General features: G+C 43.3%; 1 protein-coding gene across 1 annotated transcript; it reads right to left on the bottom strand.

Moving 5' to 3' along the window:
* Window positions 1-12674: 12674 nt before the first annotated feature.
* Window positions 12675-19819, bottom strand: LOC133386499 (COMM domain-containing protein 7-like). Its single transcript, XM_061630156.1, has 7 exons — window positions 19796-19819; window positions 18887-18989; window positions 17614-17670; window positions 16492-16526; window positions 12975-13002; window positions 12857-12922; window positions 12675-12739 (listed from the first exon to the last, which is right to left on the bottom strand). The coding sequence occupies exons 1-7, from the start codon at window positions 19817-19819 to the stop codon at window positions 12675-12677; spliced, it is 378 nt and encodes a 125-aa protein (XP_061486140.1).
* Window positions 19820-23810: the final 3991 nt, after the last annotated feature.

Below are 23810 nucleotides of genomic sequence, written 5' to 3'. Positions count from 1 at the left end.
GACTTAAAAACCATGGAGACTTGCATTCCCCAGGCTCCCTGTCTCTGGCATCGGGGCAGTTGCTTTTCACATCATTTGGGGCACTGAGGAGGCATTGTACAGAGGCAGCCAGAAAACCTGGAGGCTGCCAGAACCAACATTCCATTGCTGTCAGCAGGTTTGTTTGGGTAAAGGAAAGGAAAGCTGATGGGTGGCAGTTGTAGGGACCAGCCCCAGCAAGGCTTGGATCTGGATGGGCGTAAGCTCAGCTGCCATTACTGTGAAGCATTTAAAACTGGAGGAACTCTCCTTCCAAACTCGCCCAGTTTCAGATTAGCTGCCCATCATTACAAAATTAGGGGAACCTGAGCAGCTGTGCATATACCAGTAAGAAGGTTACAGTACGAGGCTCTACTGTAAGAACATAAGAAGAGGCTGCTGGATCAGGCCAGTGGTCCATCTAGTCCGGCTTCCTGTTCATCATCATCATCATCATCATCAACATCATCCGCCCTTTACCTAAAGGTCCCAGGGCAGGTTACAACACTTTTAAAACACATAATTAAAACAGTTAAAAGCAACTTAAACAACATCACAGAAAATAGGGTGGGTCCTAAAAATATACATCTCAGGTGTCGACGGCCAGGGTGAAGAGATGCGTCTTCAGCATTTGCCAAAAGTTGTACAATGAAGTTGCCAGACACACATCAGTGGGAAGTTCCACAGCTTAGGGGCTGCCACAGAGAAGGCCCTCTCCCGGGCCGCCGCCACCCCTGAGCTTCCGAGGGTCGTAGAACTACAAAAAAGGCCCCCTCTGCTGATCTCAACACCCAAGAAGGTGTGTAGGGAAGGAGGCGGTCTTTCAGATATTTGGGACCTAAGTTGTTTAGGGCTTTAAACATTAATGTGAGCCCCTTGAATTGGGTCTGAAAGCAAACTGGCAACCAATGCAGCTGTTTTAAAACAGGGGTTATATGAGATCTGAAAGCAACCCCAGCCAGTAATCTGGCTGCTGCATTTTGGACCAGCTGACGTTTCTGAGTCGTGTTCAAGGGCAGCCCACATAGAGTGCATTGCAATAATCCAGTCTGGAAGTTACCAGAGCATGGAGCACTGTGGCCAAGTCCTCTCTGTCCAAAAGGGGCCAGAGCTGGAAAAAGGTACTCCTAGAGTCCTAGCCACTGAGGCCACCTGAACCTCCAATGACAGTGTTGGATCCAGGAATACCCACAAGCTGTGGATCTGCTCCTTCAAGGAAAGAGCAACTCCATCCAGAACAGGCTGTCTTCCCACCTCCTGGACATGAGAACTCTGGACTTTCTGGGATTCAGCATCAAATTTATTTATTTATTATTTGATTTATATCTTGCCTTTCCTCCCAGTAAGATCCCAGGGCGGCATATTCTCACAGTGGGCAGCCAGTTGCCCATGGGAAGCCTTTAAGCAAGATCTGAGTGCAAGAGTGCTCTTCCCTCTTGCAGTTTCCATCAGCTGGTATTCTGGAATACTGCCTTCAACTGTGAAGGCAAAGCATAGCCATCATGGCTAGTAAACATTGAGAACTGTATCCTCTTCCATGAAGCCGGCATTCACCCCTCTGGTGGTCCCAATTTCCACCTTCTGAGTCTCAAGTTCTGATCTTCAGGAGTCCTGGTGGCAACCCGGGTGATAGACCCCTCCGGAATCTAACTCTTGAAGGAGCTGAAAAGGACCATAATAAAGGGGCCTCTTCATTTGGAACCCTATTTAGTGCAAGCAGCTGAAGCCAAAAGTTATCTCCCTTGAACGAGAAAATATTTCACCAGGGTTCTCTATTCCTAGAAAGCAGGTCATGAACAATCCAATGGAAGTTTATTCTACACTCACCATGGGTTTGCAGGAAAAGGAGCAGACACAGGAACAGAGGAAACAACTGTTCCAAACTCTTGAAAGCAGCCATCGCAGTGATAGGAAAACCACAAGCCCATTTGCGCTGCTTCTTGCCAACTCTCATTCCAGTTGCAGAAGAGATGAATTGTTCTCTTGATCTTGCTACTTCCTCCTTCTGCAAATTTTGCTTCTCATAATTTGTTTATAAATAGCTTGGAAAGTGTCTTTGGCTTTCATACTCACCTACACAGAATGATCACTTGCTACTGTTTTGCACAATGCAATCTTCCTTTCTGGAAACAGAATTATACAGCCACAAGAGTGGCTGTATACAATAGCCAGCGGGGATTTTTCACATTCCGCAATGTTAAATGGAAATACCCCCCATGCCATTCTGATGCTTCCCATAAGCTCATTTCAAAACAAAACCTTACAAAACTTATAGTTCTGAACTCAGAAACGCTTGCTTAACAACCCTGTCAATTGTCATGGCGATACACAAAACAGTCAGACAGAATAGAGAGTTCAAAGTGTAAAAAGAGAGAGAAAAACCCAGAGCCCTTTTGGACTTTTTTCTCTGTTCTCATAATCTGTTGAAATTCATTAAAAATCAGCCATGTTCACAGAGTACCTGTAATTCTAATACTGACCTTGCCCCATACTCTGACCTTCATCTGCTGCAGTTTAAAAGTTTAAAAAATGCCTGGCTGATTTTTAATTAATTTAATAATTTTTGGCTGGAAGCCTATTATAACGCGGGGCATGCTCAGTAAGGACCAACTGTCAGAGTTCTAAAAGCTTCACAGCTGCTGGGCTTGCCTAATCAGAGGGCCACACCCACACCAGACTTTGATTTCATGTGAGACAGTCATGGCTTCCCTCAAAGAATCCTGGGAAGTGTAGTTTGTGAAGGGTGCTAAGAGACTCCTATTCCCCTGAGTGAATGGTTTAAGAGTCAGCCACTCTGATTGAAGTCTGTGAGGGGAACAGGGCGTCTCCTAGCAACTCTCAGCACCCTTCACTAACTACACTTCCCAGGATTCTTTGAGAGAAGCCATGACTGTCCAAAGTGAAATAAAGGCCTGGTGTGGATGTGGCCAGGGACAGCTTTGGTTTAAATTTGGGTGGGAGGCTACATGTGTCTGCTGTAGAATAAAAAGATGGGGGAAAGCCTGAAAAAGAATGATTCTGTTCACAATGTTTTCCTTTTGGAAAGGAAGGGGCTTCCCTTCTGCCCAGTGCTCACCCACCCAATCTCCTCCCCTCCCACTCCCTGCCCCTTCCCTGGGTCAGTGTTGGACTACGACCTGGGAGATCAGGGTTCGAATCCCCACACAGCCATGAAGCTGACTGGGTGACCTTGGGCCAGTCACTGCCTCTTAGCCTCAGAGGAAAGCAACGGTGAAATCACCTCTGAATACCATTTACCATGAAAACCCTATTCAAAGGGTCACAATAGGTGGGGATTGACTTGAAGGCAGTCCATTTTCATTTTCAAACATGATTGCATAGAAATAAATCCCACTGAACTCAAAAAATATGCAAATGATCAAACCCACCCTCCTCTTTCCTCCTATCCCCTCCTCTTGCCCCTTCCCTCCCCCTTCCTTTGCCCCTCACTCCGCATCCCCTTCCAATCCCTTCTTTCCCCTTCCCCTTCCCCCTCCTCCCTTTCCCCCTCCCCATGGTCAGTTTTACCTATCTTAAACATGATTGCACGGAAGCAAATACAATTGAACTCTATAAGCATGCAAATGATCAAACCTGTTCTCCCCTCCACCTTCCTTTGCCCCCCCTCCAATACGCTCCTTCCCACTCCCACTCCTCCTCTCCAATGGTCAGTGTTTCCTATCCTAACCAAGATTGCATAGGAGTAAATCCCATTGAAAATAAGCATGCAAATAATCAGACCTGCTTTTCCCCTCTCCTCTCCTCCCCTGCCCACTCCAGACCTCCCTCCCTCCCCCCAGTCAGTTTTACCTATCCTAAGCATGATTGCACGGGAGTAAATCACACTGAATTTAATAAACATGCAAATGATCAAACCTGTCCTTCTCCTCCCCTCTCCATCCTGCCTTCTCCCCTCCCAGTCCTCCCCTCTGCGTTTCCTTCCCTCCTTCCTCCTCCCCCTCCCCTCCCCATCCTCTGTGGGGAAGCAATTTTAGAAAAAGACTTTACAATATCTTAAAAATAATTCCAGTACACATGCAGACTGGGATAAGGTACTGATTTAAAAGTATATGAGGGTCTCCTGCAGGTACCATCTTATCAGAAGGTGCGTTCCGCAAAGCATAGGAAGCGGACCTTTAGTGTAGTGGCACGCACCCTTTGGAATTCCCTCTCCTTAAATATTAGACAGGCGCCTTCTCTGTTATCTTTTTGGCACCTGTTGAAGACCTTCCTCTTTCAACAAGCCTTTTAAGTAGAGACCTTTTAAGAACATAAGAAGAGCCTGCTGGATCAGGCCAGTGGCCCATCTAGTCCAGCATCCTGTTCTCACAGTGGCCAACCAGGTGCCTGGGGGAAGCCCACAAGCAGGACCCGAGTGCAAGAACACTCTCCCCTCCTGAGGCTTCCAGCAACTGGTTTTCAGAAGCATGCTGCCTCTGACTAGGATGGCAGAGCACAGCCATCACGGCTAGTAGCCATTGATAGCCCTGTCCTCCATGAATTTGTCTAATCTTCTTTTAAAGCCATCCAAGCTGGTGGCCATTACTGTATCTTGTGGGAGCAAATTCCATAGTTTAACTATGCGCTGAGTAAAGAAGTACTTCCTTTTGTCTGTCCTGAATCTTCCAACATTCAGCTTCTTTGAATGTCCACGAGTTCTAGTATTATGAGAGAGGGAGAACTTTTCTCTATCCACTTTCTCAATGCCATGCATAATTTTATACACTTCTATCATGTCTCCTCTGACCCGCCTTTTCTCTAAACTAAAAAGCCCCAAATGCTGCAACCTTTCCTCATAAGGGAGTTGCTCCATCCCCTTGATCATTCTGGTTGCCCTCTTCTGAACCTTTTCCAACTCTAGAATATCCTTTTTGAGATGAGGTGACCAGAACTGTACACAGTATTCCAAATGCGGCCGCACCATAGATTTATACAACGGCATTATGATATCGGCTGTTTTATTCTCAATACCTTTCCTAATTATCCCTAGCATGGAATTTGCCTTTTTCACAGCTGCCACACACTGGGTCGACATTTTCATCGTGCTGTCCACTACAACCCCGAGGTCTCTCTCCTGGTCGGTCACCGCCAGTTCAGACCCCATGAGTGTATATGTGAAATGAAGTTTTTTTGCTCCAATATGCATAATTTTACACTTGTTTATATTGAATTGCATTTACTATTTGTCCACCCATTCACTCAGTTTGGAGAGGTCTTTTTGGAGCTCTTTGCAATCCCTTTTTGTTTTAACAACCCAGAACAATTTAGTGTCGTCAGCAAACTTGGCCACTTCACTGCTCACTCCTAATGCTAGGTCATTAATGAACAAGTTGAAAAGTACAGGTCCCAATACCGATCCTTGAGGGACTACGTCAGGAGTAAGTTTTTCTTTCTTTTTTAATTACAAAAATTAAAATATGTAGTGTGTGTGCATATGTATTGATTTAACACAGCTGCACTGTTAAGCAATTCATCATATTAATCAATTAAACTTTTTAATTGATTTAAACATGCCCTTAATAAAAAATGGTAATGATAACCCAATTATTACCAATAATTATTACCAATAATTATTATGGTTTTGTTGTCTAATGAGAAGGAGCCCTCCCTGGCCTGTGTGTGTGAGCAAGCGAGCATGCAGCAAGATCCCTTCTCCCTATGAGTTCCAGTTTTGGAAAAATGGCGGGGTATAAATAAAGATAATAATAATAATAATATGCAAGTAGAAATGGCTGGGGGTAAATAGGGATGGGTGAGCATTTCGATTCAGTTCACATTTCAAGCAGAATTTATCAAATTTGCACTTTCCGAAACAATATGAGAACCAAAACACAGCCATCCTTTGAAATTCGCATTTATGAGAATTTTGGGATGCTGTTCACCAACTAAACGACGTTTACAAAAACGCTTATATTAGGGAGAAGTGGGCATAAAAACGAACACATGAGTGAAAGTAACATGCAGAAAGGCATGATGAGAAACAGCTTGCAAAAATGTGTACCTTTGGCAAAACTGCCTACAAAAATGTGTTTATTTGGAGAAATTCACACTAAAACGGTGGAGAATTTTTATGAGGATTTTTTTTAAAATCGCAGATTGCTGTAGAAATGTAGAGAACTGAATTTAACACTGGAAAAATGAGAAATGGAGAGAACCGAAATCTTTCTATCCCTAGGGGTGAAGGGGGCAGTTGGGGGGAAAAGGTGAAATGTGGGAGGGAGGGAGAGAAGTGTGTGCCCGTTTTATGCCTCTGGTGATGGTGGGGGGAGAAAGTTGGCGAGGAGAATTGGGAAGAGACCACGTAGAAGCCGCTGGAGTAAAGGGGGCATTTGGAGGAGAACTACTTCATTTGCATTTTCTAGAGGGCAAATATTTTCACAAGAAATGGAACAGGATATGGCATTAAGACTGTAAAAGAGAAGCATTTACTACCCACCTTAAGCCTCTCATCTTACGTTTTTCCCATGCATGATTAATTGAAGTTGTTCATGTGCATTAACAGTAAGCCTGTTTGTTAGACTTCGAGCAATATTCTAAAGTAGATTGAAGATTTGGAGTCTGAAAGTCAGGAAGACTTCTTAATATCGGAATATCAAATGAATTAGCTCTTTGAAAACTATATTTGTTATAGATCACCTATGGGAACTATACTATTGGCATTTTCCAAAGGGATCATTTTGGAACCAAAAATGGGCAGAAGTCAAGCATTGCCTTCCGAGGTTCTGTTTCAACACTGGTCCAAAGCCATCTTTTGTGGCTATCCTCTGGTATCAGGGCAGTATGAACTTATCCCTTCAAACTGCTGTACTTATACAACAACTCATAGGATTCAACTATATAATATTTTATTTTTACATTTATATCCCACCTTTCCTCCAAGGAGCTCAAGGTGGCGCACATGGTTCTCCTCCCTCTCCAATACGGCTCATCCAGACGACTGTAAAATGTGTGAAGTGTGCTCTATGTGTTTATTACATACATACAACTTATTACCGTCATAGACCCAAACAGTTTGTAAACAAATTTACCGTGAATATATAATTGTGTTCATTTAAAATAATTACAGGGATATAAACAATACTGTAGAATGAAAGTACAGATAGGCCAAGCTGCAAAGATTTACATATATATGGACACCTTCATTTGTTGGCTTGTTGTAAATAAAAGTTAAAATAATTAATGAAATCAGCAATACATATTGTGAACTTGATCTTTCCGTAGCGATTGAGCTGCAAAAAGAAATTTAGCAACTGATTCTGTTAAAATTTTGTCTGTATCAGATAGAAGAAAATAAACTATTCTTTCTGGAGAACTATCTGAAAGACTAGAAATAAAAGGTAAAATAAATTTGGCTCTTAGATTATTGTATATCTCACAGTTTAGTAAAACGTGTTCTAGAGTTTCTGGTATATTCAGATTACATATGCAGTGATGGCTTTCTACGGGAATACCTTGATAGCGACCTGTTAGAAGAGCAGATGGTAAACAATTAAATCTTGCTCGAGAGAACAAGAATCTATAGTGTGTAAAAGTTAGCTCTTCCAAATATTTTGCTGGGGACGGGAAGCAAAAGTTCAATTTAAAATGAAGTGGAGAACACGATGTTTGTGCCTTGGAGATTAGATATTGGTAGTCTAAATCTTTAATTCGTTGAATTATTACCGATTTAGCCAGGGCAAAGTCCCATGATGATAGAATTTCAAGGGATAAACCCAGATAATTTAGTTTTTCGCTAAAGGACTTTGTCCAAGAGCTGACAAAAGGGTCTTTCCAAATTAGGTGTGAGAATCCTGAAGGAGGTTCAGAATAGGCTGTCTTGAGCCAAAAGGTGAAAGCCTGGATCCAAGCTGTGCATTCGATTGATGAAATTCCTGCCTCTAATCGAAGACCAGCTGGAGAGGCACATTTTGGGAGACCGAAAATGGACCGAAGGAACCCTGAGAGCACTGGTTCTATTTTTTTATTAAAATCTATAATCCAGATTGGGATGCCATGTAATAGTTGTAGCAGAATTTTTATTTTAAAGATTTTTAAAGCTGCAGGAATGAAACTGCCACCTTTGGTAAAGAAAAATCTAATGGTTGCTCTGGTAATATTATGTGCAGCTTGCAGTGCGACCCGAATATGATGATTCCATGAAAGTGTAGAGCAAAATGTTATACCTAAATATTTATATTTGTTAACCTGCTCAAACACTTTGTCTTTTATTTTCCATGATATTTGCAATCGTTTTTTTGAGAAGACCATTAGTTTGGATTTATTATAGTTGATAATGAGGAAAAAAATTTTCACAGTAGGATATAAAAATTCGGAGGAGGCGTTTGAGACCGATTTCTGAAAAGGACATCAGAACCGTGTCATCACCATAGAGCAGCAGGGGGCAGCACACTCCTGCAATATTAGGCGAGTGTAGATTTTCTTTGTGGCATTTATCATTTAAATCATTAAGGAAAAGATTAAATAAGGACGGCGCCAAAACACAGCCTTGGCGTACCCCTATATTTACAGGAATAGAACTGGTTAAATTTCCATTTGTTCCATATCTTACTCTCATCAAGGTACACTGATAGAGTTGTCTTATCAGAAGAAGCAATCGCTTGTCTATTGAGGTCATATTCAATTTTGCCCATAAAAGGTCTCTGGGTACTGTATCGAAGGCCATTTTAAGATCCATATAAGCAACATATAAGCCTCTTTTTGTGTCACTCATATATTTTTCTGCCAAGAATCTTAATATTAGGCAGTGATCGACTGTAGATCTTTTTTTGCAAAAGCCTGCTTGCTCATTGCCTAAGATATGTTTCTCTTCTAGCCACGTTTGAAGTCTGACATTTAAGTGGCTTGCATATACCGTACCCACAACAGAGAGGAGGCTGATGGGTCTATAGTTTACTGGGTCGCCTCTGTCTCCTTTTTTGAATATTGGTATAATCACAGCTTCTAGCCAGATTGAGGGAATTTTTCCAGTCATATTAATTTGTGTGAAAAGAGATGTAAGAAGAGGTGCCCATCAATGGATATTATTTATTAGCATTTCAGGAAGAATTTCATCAACTCCTGGGGCTTTTCCTCTTTTAAGATTTTTAATCAGAGTTTCTATCTCTTCTTGCTCAACTGGGGGCCAGTCAGGTATGGAATCAAGGCTCACTATGGGCGAAGAATTATAAGGCTTATCCTTGTAATTTGAAAACTGAATAGAAAAATGGTGCTCCCAAATTTCGGGGGAGATATTACAATGCGAATAAACATTTGATCCTAAGACATTAGTGACTAAGGTCCAGAATGCCTTAGAGTTATTATTTAAGGAAGCGTTTATTAGCGCGTTCCAGCTTTTTTGTTGCGCCAACTTTTTTTTATAAGCGATTACCTTTCTATAATTCCTTTTCACTATGTAATACTCAGGCAGAAGAGTGTTTATTTCTGCTTCTCTGTAGATGTGGTATATATTTCTTAAAGATTGTTTAGCATCCCTGCATTCTTTATCAAACCATTTTGGGTGATTTGAGGGTTTTAGGGTGCCTGGACGTTTTGGTACCTTCAAGGATTTTTTTAGATCTAGACACAAGGAAGAGAAATCTGCTAAAGTTTCAGATATTATGTTTGAGTTTATTATTTGGTTCCTGAGTGTGAGAGCCAATGGAGATGTTAGAAATCTTTCAAGCTTGGAAATAGTGCTAGGATTCCAGAGGGCTCTTTTGTAGAAGGGGGAAGATGTTAAATTTCTCCTTGGGGAGAATTCCTGGGTAGTATGCTCAGCATTTAGAATAAGATTAAATAGTAGGGGGAGATGGTCGCTCTCTACCCTGTCCCCCACCATAAAGTTGGTAATATATGGGAGCAAAATAGGGGATGACAGCACATAATCTATTACACTGCTACCTCGCCCAGAGATGAAGGTGTACTCCTCAAGATTATCTACACCCTCATGGCCATTGAGAATCTCCAGGTTTAATCGAATTGACAATTGGATCAGACATATCCCGGCGTAATTAATCTTTTGGTCTTTGGAATTTCTGTAATAACGTGGTATTAGATCATCGGTATCAGTGTCTACCCATAAGGGGCATAAAGTCATGATGTGTTTATTATTTTTCAGTCATCCAAATTACATCATGCGCTGTTACGCATTTTCTCGGGTTAAATCTGCTCCTTCCAATACCAGCAAAAATGCAATTTGCTTTTTTAAACCGGTAATCATCTGCTGCAACACTAGGGGCAAAACCGCGGTTTATAGAGATGTAGGTGGTCCATAGGCGGATCTTGGGCATGTCCCAGTACCCCTTCCGTCTTTACCATCCAATCATGGATTTTCACTTGTGCGCATGTGCGCAAATGTGCTTGGAAAAGCCTGGGAAACTGAACCAATCAGAGCCACAGGATGTCACATTGTACTTCTCAGATGCAGAAATGTGCATTTCCACATTTGTGCACAAGGAAGTACTGCAGTTTACCCAGCCAGTTGTAGGTAGGGGAGAAAGAAGTGGTAGTTGCCAGCCTAATTCGTCTTTCCACTTCTGTGCATCTGCATTAATAGTCTCAACGGTTTCCCTGCGATCCATGAGCCATCTCGCCTTAGGGTGAGTGAGCCAGCGAGCGGGGCGAGGGCAAATGAGTGGGGGGAGAGGGTGAGCAATCAGCCAGGGGGAGGGCAAGCTAGCGAGGGGTGGCAGGTCACAGTGGACCGCTGGCCAGCTGGTCGTCAGCCGCAGCTCCGGTCACTGTGCTGCCCAGGCTGATGGAAGCCAGGGGCAGTAGCCTAGACAAAAGGCTGGGGGGGCGCCAAGCGGCCCACCAGCTGATCGTTGGCTGCCTCACAGCTGATCGGTTGCTGCACTACCCCGGCAGCAAGCGGCAGTAGCCACAAGAAAGCCTCCTTTGCTTTATGCTGGCTCCAGGGCAAAGGAGATCAGCACAGACCTGGCCCTGAACATCCCGCTCTACCAGGCTTTTAAGATCTTTTAGGGTTTTTTTCCTCTTCTCTCTCTCTCGCCCCTTCTTCCCTTTCTAATTACTTGGTGCCCCTCTTAAGGATGAAAGAAGTTTTTTTCTATCTGCAGAGCTACTGCCTGCTTGTTAATTTCACATTGAAGTGGAAAGATAATGATCCCATCCCTTTATGTGTTCCACAGAGCTGCTGCTTGTTAATTTCAGAGTGAGCGGAAACATTGTATCCAGGGATAATGATTCCATGCCTTTATGAGCATTCTGCAGAGGGGCTGCTGCTGCTGCTGGTCAATTTCACATTGAAGTGTCAACAGTTGCAAAGTATAAAGATCGATCCCTTCATGCAAGAACTAATGTCCTCTTTCGCTGCCTGAAGTTTAACTGTTATGGCAGCTTGAATTCATGAAAGGGAAATATAGTTATGTACAATGCAATAGGAACCCAAATAGTAGTTGGATATAAGCTCTTATTTCATGCAGGTTTTTTCTTTTTTAAAATGTATCCCTAAATTTGGAATGGCTGCCCTTTAGTACATATTGCATTGCCATCTCTGTAAATAGTTGGGGAATACCACTGCAAGGACATTAGACTGCACCGATGGTGCATGCTAAGGAGATTTTAGATAATTTTCAGGGCAATGTTACATTGTGTTATTTCTAGACGCTGTGTGTGTTCTGAACACACTGCATGTTTTCCAAATGGAATGCTGAGAAATCAAAATCATCACCCCGGCCATTGGCCATGCTGGCTGAGGCTGATGAGAGCTGGAGCCCGGTATCTTTAGGGCCACAGGTTCCTCACTGCTGCTTTTCAGAGGAGGGCCATAGCCATAAGCCAATTAGATCGAGGTAGTCAATGTTGTGCCCTCCAGATTTTGCTGGTTTTATATGTATATATATGTATACATGAAAATGAAAATAGAACCAAATTCATTATGTTACTCATTTATTTTTCCCAGCCACGTTCCAGGTAGGGGAGAAAGAACACATCAACCGGGAAAGGCTGTCAGGCCCAGGGTGAGCTGCATTCAAGAGGAGTAAAGAGAAAGGAAAGGAGAGGGACAGAGAGAAGGGGAAAGCCAATTCCAGAAACAGAGGATGGAACAGCAAGGGCTTGTCTCTCCTGAGGTTGCTGGTCAGGAACGTTGCAGTGGAGCCCGAGGTCCCAGCTGACGTTCCACACAGCCTTTTGGAGCAGGGGCTCTTTCCCCCCCCATGGGTTTTCTTGACTGCAGCCCCTCCAGAAGTAAAGGGATGAAAGGGCCTGAAATGAGGGAGGTCATGAAGGCAGGAGGGACACACTGGTCCACTACCATCCCAAAGCCTACGGAGGCCATCTTCTGTGGGTGGGGGAAGCGATGTGTGAAGTGTCTCAGCCTGGCAATGTAGGCCACCAGCCCTGCCCCATGATATCACTGCTCTGCCAGCAACAAACAGAGATGACCCCATGACAGCCAGTGGGGCAGAGCAAAGATATTAGGTGAAGCTAAGCAAAGATGCTGTAGGAGGTGGCAGAGGAAGAGCACCCTGTGGACCGTGAGTCATTCGTGACTCGGCTTTCCCATATAAGGCGAGTTTCTCAGGGATGCTGAATTTTGCAAGCACAGAAGTGAGCAAGTGCAGAATAGACAATGGCCCTTCTCACATCCTTATTCTTACCACTGGCTGTAACTGCTGGGTCTTCAAAAAACCAAACACACCACACCTCTGGCATTAATAGAGACCCACCTGCATGAAGTTGCTTCCTGCCTTCCCCAGTTCGCTGCTTCCAGCAGTAACTGCCCGAGAGAACAAGAAAAGCAATGAGAGGTGCCCAGGGAATGTGGGAAGGCAAAGCTGCTCAGGGGGACACCTTGCCTTCACCTCACAGGTACCCACCCCAGAAAGCTACTCACCTCCAAACTTCCACTCCATGTCTATGAGCTGGTTAATCATCAGAGTTTGCCCCACAGCCAGGAGAGATTATTATTATTATTATTATTATTGAATTTATTAGTCGCCCATCTGGCTGGTTTAGCGTGGGAGACTTCTCCTTCCATTGGACAGATTACAAAACACAAAACATACCCACGTTTTAGCTACGTGACTATTCTACCGAAATCCACCAACACAGAGGCAGACTTTGGGACAAGGTAGTCCGACTTCTATAGTTTCATACAGATTATGAAACCTTCCTCTTTCAACAAGACTTTTAAGTTGAGAACTTGTCCCAGTCTGCTTCTGTGTTGGAATTGCTTTTTAATATGTTTAACCTTTTTAAAAAAAAGTCTCAAAGCTTTTTTTAAAAAAAGTTTTTAAAGTTGTTTTGTTTTAATGTATTTTAAAGTCTGTTTTTATGATGTTTTAGAGTGTTTTTAGTACTTTTGTTTGCTGCCCTGGGCTTCTGATGGGAGGAAGGGCGGGATATAAACCAAATAATAAATAAATAACGGAATCCAAAGAATACCAGTTTATTCTAGGGAATAAACAATAGATAACCATCTCAGCATTGAGGACTAGAACTTTGTGCTGTTCATCTCCAACCCTGCCAACTTTGCTCCATTCCCTCTTGCTCATGGGGAAGGAGATCTCTCTGGGAGAGGATTGCATCCCTTCTGTGTTCTGTACAACACCTAGCACATCACTGGTGCTCAAGAAATTTATCTCCAATTCAGTTCAACGGGGCTCACAAAGGAGAGATCATGTCCTATAAATCAACAAGAATAATGCGTTTTCTAAATACTCGTTGTATCATCTTAAAAAGCCTTCCTACAGAACACCTGTTGGCTTACAGCTGGCCAATGAGGTGGCTTGGCAGGCCTCTCTGGAGAGCGTGATCCGTAAGTGTGGGGCTACAGCCAATAAGGCCCTACCCCAAGTGCTACATGGCCTTTATCTCCTGAAAAAATTGACACCCAGAGCAGAACCTCTCCATAGGCCACAGCGACTGCTACAGTTTGTAAAGTTAAATGACAGGAGCATTTATGGCTCCCACAGGTGTGTCTGATGGAGTGAAAGGACCCCCAACTTGTGTGATCCTGGTAAGAGTTCTGGCACAGAGGCCTAAAGCAGCTAAACATCTAATTGGGGTTTTTGCTATCACAGGTCACAACAGGCTCCCTATATGGCAAGGTAATTTCCACGCACCATGCAGGGACACCTTCAGCTGCAGTTGCTGTTTTGACTGGTGGAACCATGAAATGCACAGGGACGCTCACACCCTTGCATGAGCAGAGAGCTGAATGGTGCATGAGCCGCTTCTGATCAGTGTGCAAAGCACTTCAGAATTCTCATCTCACCAAGACTAACAACCCCAAGAGACGGGAAAAAACTGAGATGGGACTAAGGGTTTTTAATGTGTGCGTGGTGTAGAGAAAGAGATTAAATGAATTCATAAGGGATGAACCCACCCGTATGCTACGCTCAACATCTAAGGCCCTCCTGCGGGTGCCTACTCCGAGGCAAGCTGGGAGGCTGGCAACAAGGGAGAGGGCCTTCTCAGTGGTGGCCCCCAAATTATGGAATGATCTCTTTGATGAGGTGCGCCTGGCACCAACACTGTTATTTTTCCGGTGCCAGGTCAAGACTTTCCTCTTCTCCCAGGCTTTTTAGCTTGCGTTTTCAAATTATTTTAATTTTTTTTTAATTGTGTTTTTTAATTGTTTTCTGTTTTAAAATTTGTATATTTGTTTTTATTGTTTTTAATTGCTGTAAAGTCGCTCAGAGGGTTTCGGCTATGGGGCAGTATATAAATGTAATAAATAAATAAATAAATAAATAATGTTGGCTACTACTAGTAGTACCCACGTGATGCCTCCAGTTTCAGAGGCATGCCACTGAATGCCAATTGCTGGGGAGCCGTAGCAGGAGAGGGTGACCATCCTCACAACCTGCTTGTGCACTCCCCAGAGGCATCCAGCTGACACTACAGGAACCAGGATGCTGAACTGCAGAGGCCTTTGGTCTGCTCCAGCAGCCAGGCTCTTCTGATATTCTTCAGGTTGCAAATATGCAGGACGAGTGCGCAGACACATCCAGTTTTGAAACAATGGAATTTCTGGCTCTTGTGTAGCCATCTGTGCTATCCTCATGGCCCTCGGTCATGATCCCTCCCAATATATCCACTACTGCTCCCACATTTAGGGCTTATCCAAACGGAGCGGGATAATCCACTGTTTCCTATTCGGGTTGTCAGCTGTTAGTCCTCACTTTGCCTTTCCCCCCGGCTGTTTCCCATTGGACAAACCGCTTTTTTCATTTGCCAACGAGATTCCCGATTTCAAATAGCAAATCACATTTTTGCCGGTATTGGAAGGAGCGGATTTAACCCGCGAAAATGCAATACACCGCACGACGTCATTTGGATGACTGAAAAATAATAAACACACATAGTGCGCGTGTCACACATATTGCAGTCGTCTGGATGAGCCCTAAGTCATACCAGTCCACACCAAAGATCACGATTACTAGCAAAACAAACAAAACACAAAACCCTTCTTGGAAGGCAAAACCTACCAGAACCTTTTCTTGTCCAAATCATGTGGAGCAAACTAGTCTGGGCCAAGAATGTCAATGTAACTAATTGCAAAAAGGTGCATGCAGTGATTTGCATAGTTCAAGCTAAGTGCATAATTTGGTTGTCCACAGTTGGCAGTTCACTCCCTCACCCTTCCACTGAAGGAAACTATCCTTAAACATGCAATGCAAGAGGTGCAAGGATTTTGCAGCAATGGAAAGTACCAGCAAACATATAAACAGAGCAGCAAAGATGAAAAAGTTGCATATGAATATTGAAGACCTTCCTCTTTCAACAAGCCTTTGAAGTTGAGACCTTATCCCAGTCTGCTTCTGTGTTGGAATTGTTTTTTAATATGCCTTTAAACCTTTTTTTGTTTTAAAAAGACACGTTTTTTAACCTTTTTTTAAAAAAAAGTCTTCAAAGCTTTTTTAAAAATGTTTTAAAAGTTGTGTTGTTTTAATGTATTTTAATGTCTGTTTTTATGATGTTTGAAAGTGTTTTTAGTGCTTTTGTTTGCTGTCCTGGGCTCCTGCTGGAAGGGCGGGATATAAATCATTCAATCAATCTGAACACAGGAAGCCGCCTTATACCAAGTCAGGCCACTGCAGCTACTGCAAACGGCAAGAGGGGAGAGTGCTGTTGCGCTGAAGCCCAGCTTGTGGGCTTTCCATAGGCATCCACTGTGAGACCAGGAGGCTACTGGCCTGATCCAGCAGACTCTTCTTATGCTCTTATCAAATTAGCTCAATATTGTCTACACTGACTGGCAGCAGAGAGTCTCCAAGATTTCAGGCAGGAAATCTCTCCCAGCCCTACCTGGAGATGCCAGGGATCGAACCTGGAACCTTCTTCGTGCAAAGCAAATGCCTTATCATGGAGCTACAGCCTTTGCCCTATTATGCGTTGATTCCATTTGCAATTTGCATTTAGCTACAAGGCAAAAGCCTAGTTCAGAGAATGGACACCCCAGAAAGAGATACCCCTGCCCAGAAATTAAGAATGCAGCAGAGAAAGGAATGCTCCTAGTACCTGTTCGGCAAAATAGCCGGCTTTTTCTTCACTCAGCCCTGCAGGAGAAATTTGACACGGTTAAAACAGGAGAACCGTAGCCACCATCCACCTTCAAGAATTTGTTGTTGTTGTTATGTGCCTCCAAGTCGACAACGACTTATGGCGACCCTATGAATCAGTGACCTCCAAGAGCATCTGTCGTGAACCACCCTGTTCAGATCTTGTAAGTTCAGGTCTGTGGCTTCCTTTATGGAATCAACCCATCTCTGGTTTGGCCTTCCTCTTTTTCTACTCCCTTCTGTTTTTCCCAGCATTATTGTCTTTTCTAGTGAATCATGTCTTCTCACTAGCTGTCAAAAGTATTATAACCTCAGCTTTGTCATTTTAGCTTCTAGTGAGAGTTCTGGTTTAATTTGTTCTAACAACCAATTATTTGTCTTTTTTGCATTTGCAGTCCATGGTATCCGCAAAGCTCTTCTCCAACACCACATTTCAAAGGATTTTTCTCTTATCCGCCTTTTTCACTGTCCAACTTTCACATCCACACATGATCCTGACTTTGGTGTTCAGTGACACATCTTTGCATTTGAGGACCTTTTCTAGTTCTCTCACAGCTGTCCTCCCCAGTCCTAGCCTTCTTCTGATTTCTTGACTGTTGTCTCCATTTTGGTTAATGATTGTACCAAGGTATTGATAATCCTTGACAAGTTCAATGTCCTCATTGTCAACTTTAAAGTTACATAAATCTTCTGTTGTCATTACTTTAGTCTTTTTAATGTTCAGCTGTAGTCCTGCTTTTGTGCTTTCCTCTTTCACTTTCATCAGCATTTGTTTCAAATCATTACTGGTTTCTGCTAGTAGTATGGTATCATCTGCATATCTTAAATTATTGAAGTTTCTCCCTCCAATTTTCACACCTCCTCCTTCTTGGTCCAATCCCGCTTTCCGTATGATATGTTCTGCGTACAGATTAAATAAACAGGGTGATAAAATACACCCCTGTCTCACACCCCTTCCGATGGGAACCAATCGGTTTCTCCATATTCTGTTCTTACAGTAGCCTCTTGTGCAGAGTATAGGTTGCGCATCAGGACAATCAGATGCTGTGGCACCCCCATTTCTTTTAAAGCATTCCATACTTACCTAGAGTGATAAGATCTGCTCTGACCTGCTCTGCTGAGAGAATCCTCTTTAGGGCACCTAGAATAAATATTGCATAAGTCAGAAGACGAGGCTTGGAAACAAACAGCAAAACAGCCTCGTTCGACAGCATTGCTACTGTGTGGAAGGAAACAGGACAAACACAAAAGGTAAGAAACAGAGGCACAGAAGCCAGATAGGAAATGACTAGTGGACAGAAAACTATCACCAGGCAAAGGGAAACAGCCAAAAGAAAAAAAAGATAAAGCAATCATATGTGGGGTTGCCAGGTTCTTAGCCTGAGACTGATCCTGTATCTTTAGGAGAAGAGAAAGTCAGCCAAGTGCAGGTGTCCTTGCAACTCTGTAATGGGAAAAGCCACAAGGTGCAATTCTCCCTTCCCCCTGCACAACTCTGAAAGATACAGAAGACCTCTTGATTGCCAGGCCCGGCCTCCCAGAGGTCTTCTGCATCTTTAAAAGTTGTGGAGGGAGGAGGGAGAATTCCACCTTGTGTTTTTTCCCATTACAGTGTTGCAAGAACACCTGCACTTGGCTGATTTTCTCTTCCCCTAAAGATACAGGAGCAGTCTCAGGCCATGGACCTGGCAACCCTAATCATATGCAAGGAGTAAGGACCAAATCAGGTCTTTGCCGTTCACATCTTTGCCCTGCTAATGTACAAAAACGGTGCACATACACACACATGTGCACACGCACTACAGGTGACAGGATAGACTTGTATACAATTCTGCATGGCATGGGGAAAGTGGACAGAAGAAAGTTTTTCTCCCTCTCTCATAACACCGGAACTCGTCAACATTCAATGAAGCTGAATGCTGGAAGATTCAGGACAGACAAAAGGATTTCCTCACAGGGCGCACAGTTAAACTGTGGAATCTGCTCCCACAGGAGGCAGTGGTGGCCACCAACTTGGGTGGATTTAAAAGAGGATGAGACTCGATATGTGGAGGAGGTGGCTATTAGTCATGCAGGCTACGCTCAGGCTCTGCAGTGAGAGGCCACATGCTTCTGAAAACCAGTTGTGGGCTTCCCATCTGCTTGGCCACTGTGAGAACAGGTTGCTGGATGAGGTGGGCCACTGACCTGATCCAGGAAGCAAGCAGGCTCCTCTCACGTTCTTAACTTCACTGAGAAACCCCTGCTCTTCTACTGTCATGAGGGAAGGAGAAGAGTCTGTCTTGACCGCCAACGTTTCTCTCTCTGGTCTACAACAGACACCAACACCCCTGGAGACCCCACTGGCTCATGCTTACCGTTTGGCACCAAGAGGAGGCTTTTGACAATGTTCTTCAAAGGGCCCGGGCTGAGTTTATTGACGATAGCAAATTCAGAGAGCTGAGCTAGAAACCTTTCAGCCTGCAAGAGGAGCAGTGTAGACAGCACGACCTTCCATTTCCACACCTGTTTTGTGCAAGAGTAGCAACTTGTACTCAAAGCTGCACAAGGATCCTGAAGAAATTTAGTATCGGGTGCAGAGTTCGGCATCCTGACAGTGCAATCCTATACACGTCCACTCAGACAGAAGTCAGTCTCATGGAATTCAATGGGCCTTACTCTCAGGGATGTTTATATAGGATTGCATCTAAAGGCTGAAATTCTAACCCCACTTCCCTGGGACTAAGCCCCACTGAATTACTTTTGAGAAGACATGCTTAAGATTGCACTGTAAAGCTCACACTGTTTTTTCTTCTCAAAAAGAGTGAAACAAGTGGTTCCAGGTCTCAGTGTGCCACAGATGGGCTTGAGGGTGGACGGGGACTGGGGAAGTATCATTACTAGTGGCTGAGGAAGAAGGCAAGTCCTCCACAGCTGTTGTAGCTGACCAACAAAAGCAAATCATGAAAGATCAAGAAAATTTGCATATATCTGTTTATCTTTGCATTATTTCTTTAGGGTGCAGAATCTGGATTTTTCTTGACACACACACAGCCATATTTAAATGAATCGTATGTCATTACATTTCCTAGTATTCAAATAAAAATGATTTACAGCACAATCCTCTACATATGTACTCAGAGGTAATTCCCATGGGGTTGAATAGGGGTGACTCCCTTGTAAGTGAACACAGAATTGCTCCCTTAGGAACAATCTAAATCCCTGATCCACCAAGGTGGGAGGGGGAGGAGGGGGAGGTTAAATGAGGCACAGAGGTCTCAGCCTACCCCGGAATTGCTCCACCAGCACATAGCTCCCCTGTTCTGCCCGCTGGAAGTGTGCACAAGCAGGAATGCCACCAGCAGCAGCCTGTGGAAAGCCCCAAAACAGGATGTTCCGGGGAAGAGAGGGGTTAATCCCTATGCCAACTGCAAGCTGGTGTAGACTGCAGCAGGCTTTTGCCCCCAGCCTTCAACGCCAGCTGGCGTGAGCAATAAAGGTAAGGAGGTGGCGATGGGTCCACTGCTCTGCCCTGCCCCTCCTTGGATAGTGCCCTTTGAGTCACATCACATCCTATCCTTGAGGCTCAAATGTAGTAATCTCTTTTATGACATTACTATTTCTTTTTTAAAAAAGAGAGCCAGTGTGCTTTTTCCTGTATAAGTCACTTCTGCATCTACAGCTATAATGTGAAAGTGTCTTGCTTATCTTTACAAAAGCAAGACATGGCTATATTGAGAATCTAAAATCATACCCTTGTTTTTCTCATGAACAAGAATATGTGTTTATTGTAGCACAGAAAACAACTCTGAGGTCCTCCCTGACTATGGATGTAAGTTTGTTTTGTTTAACATCAGTTAAAGGTAGCTGAAGAGTTTGGAGAAATAAAAAGGAATTTGCTTGGCACCAAAAATATATTCTGGTGCTAGATGAGCCTCCCTGGGGGTTGCTGCTGCAACTGAGAAATCCTTCCTGGTCACCACCTGCTTAAGCTTGAAGTAGTGGAGGATTTGGAGAAGGGACTCTGATGATAATCGTACCATGTAGGCAGGCTTATGTAGGAAATGACAGTCCTTAAGTTACTCAGATCCCAAGCCACTTAGATCTTTAAAGATAAACACAATCACCTTGAATTGTTCTCAGAAGTGAACTGTGAGAATGCATGTCTTATGTCCAGATCTGAACCACATTAACTCAGAAGTCCCACTAGTTCAAGAGGAATTATTCCCAAATAAGTGTGCAGAAGTTTGCAGCCTTAGGCATACACATTTATCTGGGAGTGAGCGCCATTTAAAACAAATGAGACTTTCGAGCGGACACAAATAGAATTGCATTGTTAGTCATTTAAAAACAACAGCACATAGTGGCTACCACAAGTAGTAAAAAAACAGTAGTTTTGTTGTCTTGTCCACCTTGTAAGATGTTTGTGGAAGATGAGAACAATGATATATGGTGCTATGGTTTACATTCTCTGGTGACTTGCTTCAGATTTGTTCTGATCTTTATTTCCTGGCAAAAACATGAACAAAATGCTGCCTCCTTGTTTCCTAGCCATTCATCAGTATAAAGCAGGTGTGAATCACATGCCCCTCTTTTTATGCATGTTATCCCATTTGGGTTTAAAATGTATTATCTCTGAGTCCAATTATCACTTAAATTAGCGGCTGTCACTTTGGGGTGTCTCAGAATACCTTTACATTATGTCTTTATAAGGGACCACTGAGTGTTAATGCCGTGACTGTTCAGATGTCTCTGTCTGTAATTGCTTTAAAATGATGTGAAACCTGACACATGATTGCAATTATCCACATTAGTTGATGACTGGTGCAGATTAATAAATTAAATGGAATGCCCACTGACAGACACACCCTCCTTTCCTCACGCCTGTTACCTGTGACAGAGATCTGCAAGGTTTCTCATTCTCCAGGCAGTGAAGACAAACAGCCCATTGCCATGTGCACAATAGCTTGTGCTTCCTGGTTAAAACAGCATCCTTCTCATAGGAGCCTCAGGCTCTGCTTTATTTGCTGCTTCATTTTTCCATTGTGCCATTAGCATTAGAAGCTTTAAGGTTTGTTGAGGCCAAAAAGCCTACATAGGTCACATGTAAGAAAGCATTGATATCCCACCCCTGCCATACCGCACCTGTTGGACCCCTTCTACTTAAATCTACCTTCACAATTGCATGGGGAAAAGAAGCTGAGGGGCCCACTCCTGCCGTACTCTTAATCTGAGGCAAAGTGGGCAACACAAATGAACCTGAAGGTCTGGGTCACATTGGAGCATCAGTGAAAGACGACCACTTCGACAAAGCTCAGTCTTCAGCACTCCAGTAATAGTTTACCCAAATCATAAAACAGCCGATATCATAATGCCGTTGTATAAATCTATGGTGCGGCCGCATTTGGAATACTGTGTACAGTTCTGGTCACCTCATCTCAAAAAGGATATTATAGAATTGGAAAAGGTTCAGAAGAGGGCAACCAGAATGATCAAGGGGATGGAGCGACTCCCTTACGAGGAAAGGTTGCAGCATTTGGGGCTTTTTAGTTTAGAGAAAAGGCGGGTCAGAGGAGACATGATAGAAGTGTATAAAATTATGCATGGCATTGAGAAAGTGGATAGAGAAAAGTTCTTCTCCCTCTCTCATAATACTAGAACTCGTGGACATTCAAAGAAGCTGAATGTTGGAAGATTCAGGACAGACAAAAGGAAGTACTTCTTTACTCAGCGCATAGTTAAACTATGGAATTTGCTCCCACAAGATGCAGTAATGGCCACCAGCTTGGATAGCTTTAAAAGAAGATTAGACAAATTCATGGAGGACAGGGCTATCAATGGCTACTAGCCGTGATGGCTGTGCTCTGCCACCCTAGTCAGAGGCAGCATGCTTCTGAAAACCAGTTGCCGGAAGCCTCAGGAGGGGAGAGTGTTCTTGCACTCGGGTCCTGCTTGCGGGCTTCCCCCAGGCACCTGGTAGGCCACTGTGAGAACAGGATGCTGGACTAGATGGGCCACTGGCATGATCCAGCAGGCTCTTCTTATGTTCTTATGTTCTTATTACTGGGATATCAACATATCTTTGGCAGTAAAAAAAATATACATGGAATGGACTGTGGGTGAGCCCTTGAAATTCAGGTCAGAATAGAACAGTGGTTCCCCAACTTTTTTTCCTACAGACCCCTTGAAAATTGCCGAGGGTCTTTGGGGACCACTTAATGATTTCTCTGCCTGTTGTAGCAATTGTAATGTACTGTAACAATAAGAATAAACAACAATATAAGAAATAAAAGAAGCAATAAAAATCCAATTAAAAATAAATATGAATATTTAATGTGATGGATGTGCCATCTCCAACCACAAATCCACAGACACACCTTGGGCCACCTGAATGAAGGTTGTGAGTCACCGTTTGGGAATCCCTGGAATAGAACTTTTGTCTGACAGGCTGTGGGTTGTTTCAAAGACCACTGCAACAAGCCTGGGTTTGCCACTGAACACAGGAAAGGGTTGCAGGAAAACATGAGATATATTTTCAAACATATAATTAATGTTCATACTTTACATTTTAAGGTGCACACCTAAAAAACAATATATGAATAGGCTTGTTCTGTATTTGTGTTTGCTCTGATGGCCTTACAACAGACCCCAACAGGATTAAAGTGATATTTGCTTTTCCTTCCCTTTGGTAGTTATTCAGATACAGTACATCTGTTTGGTCACACATTTCTCTGCAATTTTGTTTATTCCATGGAATTACAATATATTTTCCAATATGCACTTGCGGCAACTTTATTTCTGAAGGAGTTTTGCCAGTGGTAAGTCAGACTCCCGACAGCCCTGTGTAAATAGATAATTATAGATAGTTAGTTTATAAATAATATATTGACTTCTTGAATTGCCCTTAAATCCATGCTGCTTCTGTTTACAGTTTGTGGGCAATTGCTGTAGTTATATTTAGTCATCATTACCTCATATAAACATGTTGATCCTTTTAATCCCCTTAGTCGTGCCATTATTTTGGCTCCTCTCCTTGAATCCCTTGTTTGCATGACATCAGTTTGGCATATAAAGGCTCAGGACACCAGAATCTTTTTATTGTCCAAGGTTAGTTTAGTATTTATATGATGGGCAAATGCTAAATGTTGGGCAGGTCTGCCAGACACATATAAAAGTAACCAGTGATACAGGCAAACACAGGGAGTTAGGTTTCACTCCAATAGTGCATTGGGGCCAAACGAGACATAACAGCAATAGGTCCATTTGTTGAAACCCAGGCCTGCCTCAGTCACATATAAAGCA

Source organism: Rhineura floridana, chromosome 6, assembly GCF_030035675.1.
Source record: "Rhineura floridana isolate rRhiFlo1 chromosome 6, rRhiFlo1.hap2, whole genome shotgun sequence".
In the NCBI taxonomy this organism is placed as follows: domain Eukaryota; kingdom Metazoa; phylum Chordata; class Lepidosauria; order Squamata; family Rhineuridae; genus Rhineura; species Rhineura floridana.
The sequence above is the reverse complement of the archived record's forward strand: the minus strand, read 5'-3'. Positions and strand labels throughout refer to the sequence as shown.

Excerpts from the sequence above, each read along its gene's own strand:
- LOC133386499 (XM_061630156.1), bottom strand. The coding sequence starts at position 19,819 with ATGTGCTGGTGGAGCAATTCCGGG. Across the intron at positions 16,527-17,613 it reads AGCAGATCTTATCACTCTAG|GGCTGAGTGAAGAAAAAGCC; the intron begins GTAAGTATGGAA and ends TTTCTCCTGCAG. Across the intron at positions 13,003-16,491 it reads AAGCCGGCTATTTTGCCGAA|CAATGGAAGGAGAAGTCTCC; the intron begins CAGGTACTAGGA and ends TTGTAATCTGTC.